General features: G+C 35.2%; 1 protein-coding gene across 1 annotated transcript; it reads right to left on the bottom strand.

Annotated features, from left to right (window-relative positions):
* Positions 1-4,489: 4,489 nt before the first annotated feature.
* LOC112797613 (acyl carrier protein 1, mitochondrial) lies at positions 4,490-7,725 on the bottom strand. Its single transcript, XM_025840643.3, has 2 exons — positions 7,349-7,725; positions 4,490-4,894 (listed from the first exon to the last, which is right to left on the bottom strand). The coding sequence occupies exons 1-2, from the start codon at positions 7,544-7,546 to the stop codon at positions 4,718-4,720; spliced, it is 375 nt and encodes a 124-aa protein (XP_025696428.1). The 5' UTR covers positions 7,547-7,725; the 3' UTR covers positions 4,490-4,717.
* Between the last annotated feature and the right edge of the window lie 5,019 nt (positions 7,726-12,744).

Genomic DNA, 12,744 nt, shown 5'->3' with positions numbered 1-12,744 from the left:
TCGGGTTTAGGTAATACCCGCCCTTACTCGCCCCGCTATATATATAATATATATTATTTTAATATATAATATGTATAATATATGTAAAATAATTAGTAAATGATTAATAATATTGTATCATATTTAAATTTTTACTTTAATTTATGTTATGTATATGATGATAGTTATATAAATTTGAAATTTAATTTTATTTATTAGATTTTAATAATTATAGGGGCGGGGCGGGTTAGGGTTCAGCGTTTTACTACCCGCGGGTAGAAGCGGGGCGGGTTCTATGCGGGTTGGTGTACGGCGGGGCGGGGTCAGGTAGAGCAAAAACCCGCCCCTATCCGCCCCGTTGCCACCCCTACATGTCATGAACCCACTCATGCCAAAAACATAACCTGACAGGACAATGTAACACTAATGGTCATATCTCTAATACTTTCTAAATCTGTATTGTACACATTGTACGTTTAGGCCATTGGCTCCCTATACTTTCTCAAATGGAAATTATCGATTGCTACAACTCTTGCTATATTAGGATGGAGCATGGTCTTTTTTGTGTGTTATTCATGGGGTAAGGTTGGAACTAATAAAACTGAGATATTAACATTGAGAAAGATGGCAGGCGTAGTTTAGCAGAGAAATGTAAGTAATTGTGACTAAAATCTCAAAGTGGTCCTTAAGATTGGGTGAGTTACCCATAATTGTCCTTAACTTTTAAAATTCCCTAATGGTATCCCTCACATTCAGCTCCGGGACCCATAGTCATCCTGCGACTCTTTCCGGCGCACAGTCAGCAAACGGAGTAATGATCTGGCACCTCTCATGCCATGCTGGAGCCAGCAACGGCTAGTTGACGTGGCAAATCTTAATTTTTTATCCAATGTAGTCCTGGTCCCATTAAAATCCTAGAAGGTAAGAATGATTATTATATGCAGTATCTCTTCTTTCCTTTTCCTTCGTCCCATAATTGTGGTCCACCATAATTGTTGTTCCGGTGGCCTAGGGCCTCTCGAAGTGGAGACGCTGTTCTGGAAGGCGAACGTTGACAAGCCGTTCTCAATGGAGTATGCGAACAACATGTCGGGCTCGGCGTTCAGCTGGAAATGCAGGGAGGAGTGTGCGGCGGCGCTAGCGGAGTCGGCATGGAATATGAGGGAGATTTTAAGGGCAAATGGTTCGTTGTTGAGGTTCATGAAGGAGGAGATACATGGTGTTACTTCTCCTATGGTGTATTAGACTATGTTGTTCAGCTGGTTCACTTGGCATGTTGAGGACCATGACATCCATAGCTTGAATTACCTTCACATGGGTTCTGGGAAGACCTGGTATGGCGTGCCGAGAGATGCAACCGTGGCATTCGAAGATGTTGTTAGGGTTCATGGATATGACTCTGAGATTAATTCTCTTGGTGAGTTTTCTTCACTTTTTACAAGGGATAACAGAGTGTTTTTGTTTTTGGACTTTAGATTTCAATTTGCATTGTTAATATCCCCAACTCCCAAATTTTAGCTCCAAGTATGCAATTTGAGCTTCGAGCTTCCAATTTAGGTCAACATGTTCAGCAAAATCAAGTTGAATTGTTATAGTTTTGGCCAGAAGTGAAGTTAGGGTTTAGTTAGCTTTCTGATGGACCAAAGCATAGTTTGTTAATTGAAGCAAGCAAAATTCTATGCAAGCAAAATTATATGGGACGAATGAGAAGGGAAGAAGAGATATTGCATATAATAATCATTCTTACCTTTTAGGGTTTTAATGGGATCAGGACCACGTTGGGTAAAAAATTAAGATTTGTCACGTCAACCAGCTGTTACTGGCTCCAGCATAGCATGGGAGGTGACAGATCATTATTCCGTTTGCTGACTGTACGCCGGAAAGGGTCGTAGGATAACTATGGGTCCCGAAGCTGAATGTGAGGGATACCATTAGAAAATTTTAAAAGTCAAGGACAATTATGGGTAACTCGCCCAATCTCAAGGGCCACTTTGGGATTTTAGTCAAGTAATTGTAGTGAAAATAGTAAACTGAATTATGTTTCATCTATGTACTCAAGTCAAAGACTTTGCAATGTTTCAAAGTTTTATTAATGTTTAAAAGTACCCTTGATTGCCTCTTTAAAAATTAGGCTCGAACATGTCATTTTATTCCTGTGTTATGTGTTTTGTACTACATAATACATAAACATTTAGGACCCGTTTGAAAACTTTAGAAATATTTTTTTTAACTTTTGACTTATGAAAAGTAGTAGATTTAATGTCGGATACAATTTTTAAAACCAAATTGCAACTTTCTAAGAAACTATTTAGGAGTTTATAGAGAAGTTAAAAAAATGACTTCTCTCATAATACTTTTACTTTTTATCACATTTCTATAAAATAAGCACTTTTAGAGTTAAAAATCCAAACACAAAATAACTTATTTATAAGTTACTTTTAACAGAGTCATTTATTATTTAAATTATTTTATCAAAAAGAGCTTAATTAAGTTGGTTACTCAAATTGGATCTTAATGCAAAAAATTCAAACTCAATATAAGGGAAACATTTTCGCTTCAAATCTTTTTCAAAGGTGGCATAATATAGTCCTGCCTAGTTAGCATATTTCCAATAACAAATTAAGAGGGATAAACCCAATTCAAAATACAAAAACATAACAAAACGCTGGTCTTAAAAGCACAAGACGTCGGTCAGCCATTACGAACGTCAGAGAAGTCAGACTGCTAGGTCACTAAGGTAGCATTTGTTTTCAGAGACAGAACACAAAGATATGGACAGTATATATTTAAAATGTATTTAAAAAGAGAGACATGGACACGGAACATATTGTCTCCGAGACAGTTTTTTAGATTTTTGTATTCACTCTTTTACTAAGGACAATGATGAACACGGGATTTAGAAGAGTGGACACGGATTTTTTTATAAATTTTGTTTTCCTTTTTATCCATAGATATTTTTATTATTCCACTATTATCCCTTCTTATTTTTTCTATAATTAGTCTTGAAACTTTTGAAAAATAAATATTATTAAAAGTAAAATTGATCTTTTAAAATGCTAAAAAATACTTTATAAATTATAATTGATTTTATATAATTTAAAGAAAAATCAGTCTTTAGATTAAAAAAATTGGTTTTCTAAATAAAAATAAATTTTTATGTGAAAAACTAATTTTTTTCATGTAAAAACCAATTCTTTTTTAAAATTGGTTTTTTATTTAAAATTAATTTGGTATATTAAACTAAACAAAATTTTTTATTAATCAAACTCCGATCTATTTTTTTATTAATCTTAACCATATGTATTCCTATATATTAATAATAAATTTAAAAATAAAATAAATATATTTATAATTTTTATTTTAATATAAATACTATTATATATTTTTTATTAAAATTTTTTGTCTCTTCAAACGTTTTTTTAAGTTTCGTCTGTACTCCTACGTACTCTCATTTTTTATTAAATTAGTTTGTACTTGATGTAGAAAATTTGGAATCATATGGTTATTATAGTCATTTCATATAATATTTTAGTCTTGTCCATGTGTATCCAAACATAATACTGAACATTACATTAGTGTCTGTCTCTGTCAACAAAAGCAGCATAGCAGCCTAACATCTGTTTCAATTTTATCGCTGATATAAACCAGAGGAGTACAATTGTTACTGTTCAAAAACTTAAGGGATAAAATTGATACAAATTCAAAACTTGGGGGTACTTTTGATACTTTTTAAAATTGATACAAATTCAAAACTTGGGGGTACTTTTAATACTTTTTACAAACATTAAGGACAAAAACAATATTTTACCAAAAAAAAAAACCAAAATTTATTTTATTTAGCATTTATTAATTCTAGCAACAATTATTGAATGCTAAATAAAACAAATTCTGATTTATTTATTTTTCTTTTGGCCTCCTAGCATTACCTATGGATGAATTTTTTATATCATTTTCAATGGGTTTTGAAATCAAAATCTATGCTTGCCAAAGTAACTCTGGATTACTTTCATTGGTATTTTTACATTAAGACTTAGATAATTTTGTACTACTTATTTTCACATTATTTCATTGGTGTTTTCATCTATTATTAATTTTAACCCATAAACACAGCCTTAAAAGGTTAAAATCTAAAGGAAGCTATCTGCTTTACAAGTCTACAATGTTAGTTCAGGAAGAAAGGAACTCCATTCAAGAAAGTTTCCACAGTAACTTGTTCCAAACTTTCTACTAGAGTAAATTACACCAACCTTTCTTGAAATTAGGTGATATCACACATGATAGCACTCAACTTGTAGAAGTATACACTAATTTGCCTGGGATTTAAGTTATATGATACTCAGCACCCTTGCATTTATAGCATAAGACAATAACCTCTCTAGGGGTTAGTGTAAGCATTAGAAATCAAACGGTCCTGTGTGTAATATCACCTAACTTAGAGCATTTAAAATCTAGCACCTAGCAGATCCTAGATCTTGCAAAAGTAGAAATCAGAACTTCAAAGTCCAAATCATGGTCGTTCAAAAACTCGGTAGGATTTCCTCATTGACAAATTCCTTTCCAAATTCCAAACAATTCACATTATTTTCAACAACCAGCCCCTTCACTCCAATTTAAATGCAAAGTGGAGATTACAAAAAGCGACCGGATTCCGGAAACACCAAGTGAAAGTAGAGGGGGAAGTGTTGCATTGATGCTTACAGTTCAACATGAAACCAAAAAATAGGAAAGGACACACTAATTAACTAGCCATGGGGTGGTTAGAAATGTACTCAATAGCAAGATTGCAGGAGTCAATCTTATCGGCTTCCTTGTCTGGGATCTCGAGCTTGAACTCCTCTTCCAGCGCCATCACAATTTCCACAGTGTCCAAGCTATCTAAACCCAAATCCTTCTCGAAATGTACATTTGGAGTCACCTGAGACACAGGAGGAAGCAGTAAACGCAAATTGTTATTGACAATACAACGCTTCCTACTCACAAGAGAGCAGCATGACCAACTATGTAAGAACAGAAGGAGATGCATCAAAATCAAGATAAGGAGGACATTAGCAGTATTTTATATAGGAATGAATAATAAAGCACAATTGTTGGAAATCTCCCAAATGAAAATTAGTATAGTAAATATCCAAATTGGTTTCAAGGAATTCCAAATCGGACACTTTGCTCCCCAACAAATTTTTGTTCTCTAAAAATCTTCGAGAATTAACCTCATAAGATAGATTGATCCCTCCGTTATTTTAAAAAAGAACTAATTTGTGTTGTAATGATACTTTATAGAAACCTAATTGTCTTATAAAAAAATTTGTTAAGGTCTTATTTGTTCAACACGCATATTAAAAATTTAATTGAAAACGACGGAAGAACCAATCTACCTAACATAAGTATTTCTTGAGGACTTCTACAGTAATAAAAATTTGTTAAGAACCAGAATGTACAATAAAAAATCCTTTGGAGACTAACTTAGGTGTTAACTCAAAATGAGTATCTTTGAGAGGAACAAAAACCCAGTTCACACTTTTTTTTTTAAATGTTGCAGGGTATGAGTACAAATATCCAGTAAGGCGGTAACATACACACCCAGCCCCATTTAGGAAATCAAATATCTATGCTTTCATAATTTTAATACAATCTAGAAGAATACAGCTAATTTATTTTCCAATCTTAATTCGAAAGGTTTTTACTGACTTTAAGGTGTAATTGGAAGGTGGGTAGAAGGGGGGAGGGGGGAGTCCAATCAGGAGGATATAAAAATAGCCACAATAAAAGAATAGAAAGAAAATGCATTGAAGCAAGGAGACTGTATTCCACTCCTATACCTACAGAAACCATAATAATTTCACAAAATTGAGAACCTTTCAAACGAATGTGATATTTTCCACACATTGAATCAATGATCATTTGCTATCGCCTATTGCAACTCAAGCAATCAAATGAAGGGAATTCAAAATATCTAACTGAAAACATAATAAACTAGGCATCATCCAATGTTTGGCATTTACAAATTATAATGACTCAAGACAGTATTTTGAAATAAAGATCACATTGATGTAAACTTCAAGTGTATAAGTAATTAAGTATGCACCAAAAGGAGTGATACAAATCATTCCTTCAATAAGCAGCAACAGTTGCTCATGATTTAGCATGTAGATGAAGCATACTTATCAAACAAACTGCTTATTGAAATATAATTTCATGTCATGAGAAAATCAAGGGACAAAAGTGCACAATAAAGTATCCACATACATATATGTATCATGGAAAAAAAGGGAAACAAGTATCTATGCACAGATGATTTTATCCAGAAAATAACAAACAAACTGGTCACCCGTTTAGGAAGACATTGATGAAAATCATAATCAAAAGACAAGAAGAAAGATAGTGTGCGCTGCATTGTGCCGAAGTTAGGAATCTAGTTTTTCCTATAACAGGACGTCTGTCTCAACTGAATAATATCTCAGATGAAAACTGCATCAAAACATTCTCTTTCACATAAGATTTCTCATAATTTCTTCAAACAGATACTACAAGATAGTTTTTGAACTAAAATTTCTGACGTAGGGATAAATCAACATATAGAGTTTTAGTATACCTATTTCTCATTTCTCACTGTAATTATGACCATAAATATCATCCAGATAATTACTGAGGTAACTTTCAAATTTTGGGGGGATCCCCTAGGATAAATCAAGAGACACACAATTTGGAATATGCACAATAAGATTAGTAGATTACACACACCAACCCGGTAGTTTATAGAACTGAGTTTCCAAACTTTCAGAGAATCCTTTCAGCCAAATTCAACAGAAAACAATTTGCAGTACCATCAATGAGTTTTCACACCAATACTCCAAACAACAATTGTCCAATGTCCAGAAACATTTCAAATTTTGGGAAGACCCTTTTAGCTAAATCGACAGAATAACCATTTGGGATAACAAATTAAGGCTACAAAAACCACCCAGATGACTATCGAGCTAAATTTCCAAACTTTGGAAACACCCATTTAGCAAAATAATCAAAATAACGAAAAGCAATATTCCCAATTCACATATCCTACTAATCAAGATCACAAAACACCACCCCCATGGCAATTGAGCTAAATTTCCAAATTTTGGGAGAAAAACCCTTTTAATTAAACCAAAAGGATTACGCTATGGAATACCCATTACCCAATTTCCACACTAATGAACACTAACCATATATTTATCAAGGTAAAAATCCTTCTTTTTTTTTTTTTGTGCGGGGGAAACCCATTTGGAAAAATCGACAGTACAAAGATTTGCAATAACGAAGGGCCACGAATCATGGAACAATAAATGAAGTTATAGAGATGACAAAAAAAAATAAAGAAAAATAGAAGTGAAAGGACCTTGGAAGGATCGACTTTGGGGTAATCTCTGAGGACAGCGAGGACTCTTTCGGTGACCTCTTCTTTGGTGATGTGATCGTCGTGCGAAGACATGAAGCGGAAGGAAGCAAGCCATGGCTGTGGTTGCTTGTGATGCAGTTTTGGTGCAGTTTGGAGTGGGACGCGAACGTGGCGGAGGATGGCTGCTCTGAGTGCCATTTCTTCTTCTTTGAAGAATGAATGAGTGAGTGTCAGTGTGTTGCTCTCAGGAATTTGGGCAAAATAATAGGGCACACACCCAAGCCTGTGACTATGAGGGAAGCAGAAAGCTCAACCAGATTTGCTTTTTCTTTTTTTTTTTTTAATTTCAAAACAAAAATGTACATTTTTCTCAACTGTGATCCTAAATAAAATAACGAACAAAAAAAATTAATAGATATTAGACAAAATAACTATCATATAATTTCGAATAATTATCTAAATTAATCCTTTAAATTTTTAATTTCAAGATACTTTAGTCTCATAAATTTTAAAATACATAAAAAATTCTTTAAAATTTAGCTACAACAAATAAATTAGCATTCAATCATATTTTTCTGTCAACCACCAATAAAAAATATTAACATAAAAAAGTTGATTAATACACATGATCATCAAGTGTCTACGATATAATAAGAACAAATTAGTTCATGTGCTCTTAGACAATAAGGTAGCATTTGTTTGTGAAACAGCAATCAAGAGACAAAGACAGAAAAATAGAGACTAAGAAACAGAGACAAAAATAAGTATCAGTATTGTGTTTAGTGTAAAAGTGTACAAGACTAATTTATATCTCAATATCCCGTTTGATTTAAAATAAAAATAAAGACTAAAATTTTAAAATTACAAAAATACCCTTAATTTTAATTAACAACCATAAACTCCAAATCCAATTTCATTTTTCTCAGCAAACAACAACCAACTTTATCCTCTCCTCTACCCTTTCTCCACTTTTTTCCTGTAAAGGAATCGTCTAGTCTTACCCACCGCCGATAGCACCTCCAAGGATACGAACGACGACGACGCGTTTCCTATTCTCCATCGTTTCACTTCGTGGCGCCCAGTTGCTCCCCAAGGTTTGTGACTTTGCGGCTATTTGTGCGCCCATGGTTTGCGTCGCCACCGTCTCGGAGCTGTGTCTCTGGTCTCTGTTCTTTCTCTCTCAACAAACCTGGTATCTTTTGTCAATTAATCTTATTTGATTGTTAATTTTGTGAAGAAAGATTGTAACTTGGTTGATTCTAGTGGTGGAAAGTGTGGTTTGAAAAATGGTGTTTGTGATGTTGATGATGATTGTGCAATGGTGAATGGTGAAGTTGAAAAAATTTTGGTTCATTTGGATTCTGATCCAAATTGTGGTGTTTATGGAGAAACCCAGAAGTTGTTTAGTAAGAAAGATGTTAACGTTGATAGTGCTAGAAAATTTGGGCCGCAAAGTGATGGTGCATTTGTGAATGGTGAAGTTGAGAAAAGTTCTAATATTCCAAGTTTTGATACTAATTATGTTGTTCTTTGATTTTCATGTGAAGGAGAAAAATAGGAGATGAGAAGATGAGGGTTATGAAGATGGACTTATAAGCGGCAAATCACTTATCTAGCGGTGACGAAGCCAGCGGCGACGCGGTAGCTGTTCTTGAAGAAGAATGCTTTAGCGGCTGCAGTGGCTGTTCTAAAGGAGAATGAGAAGATGGAATCACAATGGTAGATCAAGAAGCCCTGATTTACATTAAGGGTAATTTTGGAATTATAAAATTAAAATGGGATAATTTAGGTACAAATTATAATTAAAATTTCTGTCTCCATCTTTATATTTTTCTGTCTCTAGTGTCCCTACTTTTTGGAGGTACTAAAATACTGAAATTTTAAAAACAGAGACAAAAATTTAAGTACCAATCTCTAACTCAACAAACATAATACTGAGATTTTGTCTCTCAATCTAAATTCCAGTCTCTACAAACAAACGCTACCTAATAGTATTAGATTTTTACTGAAAAAAAATCTTTTATTTCTTTTATCTTTAGCAATAAAAAAAGAAAACAATCACTCACCAATACCAATAACAACACCTCTTTTGTATCAAAGAGCAAGTTTTTCCATGCTGAATCTGAATACAAATTCAGAATTAAAAAACATGGATATCATTTTTTGCTCCTCTATTTCTTTTTTTTTTTTTTTTTGGACGGGATTCGGGCCTAGAACCACCCGAACCAAAACCCAACCCGACACTAATACATCAATTCCTATTGCTACCCATTTTGACTACCCCAAATCGTGTTCCCTCCCCTGTAGCTGCCAATTTAAAATAAAACCTATTAACTCCATAGCACAAGGACAGGTGAAGAATTAATTGGAATATGAGTTGGGGAAAACTGTTGGAAGGAGTTTTTTACGGTAGCTAAAGTCGGAGTATGAAAGGAACTGCTGTTCTGCCGGACTGATGATGCTGCAAGTTGAAGCCAGATCCTTCCTTTCTTGGCGATGGCAGATATGACGAAGACGGATATGCCGCCGGTGAAGGATGCGATTTTGGCTGACAACAGAATTGCTGTATCTATTTGTGAAGATGGAGTGGTATGTCCAATTTTTCTTTTTTGATAATTTGTGCAATTTGGCTGGGTGGGCAAGTTGGCCAATTGCTGACTAGCTGGTTCTTTGACTTCAGGATGGCAAGATTGTGAGCTAGCTCATTCCCCTGTCTAGGAATCCAGGTAAAACCACAGTTCGGTAGCCTCTTTTGAATTGTTCTTATATCTTGAATAATTGGATCCACTTCCCATAACTTTTTTCCTGATTTGAGAACTTGAACTAATTGGCAGCAGTCTGATTCAATTATTGCATTTTCAATATTGAGATTTTCTGCTAAAATGATTGCTTCTCTAATTGCAATTGCTTCTGCAGTAAGACTAGAGTTTGCATGGATCTCAGCTGTAGTCCCTCCCCTGAGAGATCCATTACAGTCCCTGATGACCGTTGCTATAGCTCCAGTATTTGATTTGTTGAGGAAAGTTGCATCCGTGTTTAATTTGAGCCAGTTGGAAGGAGGTGCTCTCCATTTGACAGGTACTGATTTTTTGCTGATTTCTTTTTTGGGTTCATTGTTGCTCTCTTCTGCTGACTTGAGGTAGTCTAGCTCAAGAACTCTAGCATAGTTGATGGTTGACTCTGGATTTGGTTCTAAGTTTTGATAGACTTTCTCGTTCCTCGCTTTCCAAATAACCCACAATATGATGCCGATCTTGCTCCAATTGTGGATTGCTTCTGACTTGTTTCCTTGATTGCATTTTCTGAGCATCTCTTGTAACCATAATCCAATTGATTGGACGTTCTCTTTATTTGGTGTGCACTGTATTTGTGAGCCAAACCACACAGCTCTCGTCCAGTCGCATAATAATAATGCATGCTCAATTGTCTCTTCCTCCTGCAAACAAACAGGACATAGATTACAGTTAGTTATCTTCTTTTTTATTAAATTGGCTTTAACCGGCAAAATATTATGAGTAGCTCTCCATATAAACATCTTGATTTTTTGGGGAGTTTTCATGTTCCATATTCCTATCCAAATATCTTCTAATGAGGAGCTTGTTGATGGGTTGTCTGTTGTGCTTTTTCCTTCTTCTTCTTTCTTTGCAATGTGATACCCGGTCTTGACTGTGTAATTTCCATCCTGTCTATACGGCCAAATCAGTTTGTCCTGCTCCACTATTTTGCTGATTGGTGTTCGGATGATCTTTTCTGCTAAGACCGGAGGAAAAACTCTTTCTATCTTAGGTTTGTCCCACTCTCTTGATGGTAGGATTAACTCTTCCACTCTTTGGTCTTTATCACTATCCTTATTTAGTGGGTGGTTGATGTCATGTATCCAGTTGTCCTCCCATACTCTGACATTCCTTCCTTGACCTATGATCCATTTTGCTTTATTCTTCAAAAGCTCCCTCCCTTGTAATATACTACCCCAAATCCAAGATCCACCTCGAATTTTTTTTGCATCCCAAAAGTCGCAATCCGGAAAATATAGAGCTTTAAGTATCTGAACCCATATAGCATTAGGATGCTTAATGATCCTCCAGGCTTGCTTTGCTAGATGCGCAGTGTTTTGGTAGTGAAACTCCTTGAATCCTAATCCTCCTTCTTTTTTGCTTGTGCAAAGCTTTGTCCAGGCCTTCCAATGGATACCCCGTTCCTTTCCCTGTGCCTTCCACCAAAATTTGGCCACTTTTGCGCTTAACTTGTTGCAAAAGGATTTAGGAAATTTTAAGATACTCATGGCATAAGCTGGAATTGCTTGAATGACTGATTTGATGAGGACCTCTTTTCCTGCTTGATTTAACAGACTTTCCTTCCATCCTTCTATCTTGCCATCCACCTTTTCCATTATCCAGTCTAGTTATTTGCTCTTTGATCTACCCCATTGTGCTGGTAAGCCTAAGTATTTTCCCGGGTTGTCCCAAGCTGGAATGTTAAGGATTTCCTCTATGTTGACTCTAACTTGGATTGGAATGTGGTTACCATAAATTATCCCGGATTTCTCTAGATTGATAACTTGACCAGATGCTGAGGTGTATTGGTTTAGAATTTGAACAAGTTGGTATATTTCTTCTTCCTTTGCTCCTGAAAAAATAATACAATCGTCAGCATATAACAAGTGGGTAATCACTGGTGCTGAAGGAGCTAACTTAACTCCAGTAATAAGATTTTTATTTAGTGCCTTATTCATTAGAATAGAAAACACTTCCGATGCAATAATAAAAAGGTAAGGTGAAAGTGGATCTCCCTGTCTTAACCCTCTCTGAGGCCTTATCTCTTTGGTAAGAATTCCATTTATTTTGAACTTATATGTCACGCTCCTGATGCACTCCATAATAAGCTTTACCCACTTCTGATGGAATCCAAAAGCCTTGAGCACTTCTTCCATGAAATTCCATTCTATCCTGTCATAAGCTTTATTCATGTCCAACTTGATAGCTAGGTCTTGTGATGCATGATTCCCTTTGTTGGTAATCTTGTGGAAAGCCTCTTGAACAATGATAATATTATCTTGGATCATTCTTCCACTCACGAACGCACTCTGGATAGGGGATACAATCTTCTCCAAGATGTCTCGAAGCCTAGCCACCATCACCTTTGATATGATTTTATATACATAATTGCAACAGCTTATGGGCCTCAAGTGATTGAGGGTTTCTGCTTGCCTGATTTTTGGAATAAGAACCACTTGAGTCTCATTAATCTCTTTGGGAATGTGGCCTTCTTCAAAGAAACTGTTAACAACCGCACATATGTCTTCTTTAATGGTACTCCAATGCTTTTGATAAAATTGACCACTTAGGCCATCTGGCCCAGGAGCTCTAGTGCCATCCATGCTAAAGGCAGCCTGCTTA

The sequence above is a fragment of the Arachis hypogaea genome, chromosome 4 (assembly GCF_003086295.3).
Source record: "Arachis hypogaea cultivar Tifrunner chromosome 4, arahy.Tifrunner.gnm2.J5K5, whole genome shotgun sequence".
Lineage (NCBI taxonomy): Eukaryota > Viridiplantae > Streptophyta > Magnoliopsida > Fabales > Fabaceae > Arachis > Arachis hypogaea.
The sequence above is the reverse complement of the archived record's forward strand: the minus strand, read 5'-3'. Positions and strand labels throughout refer to the sequence as shown.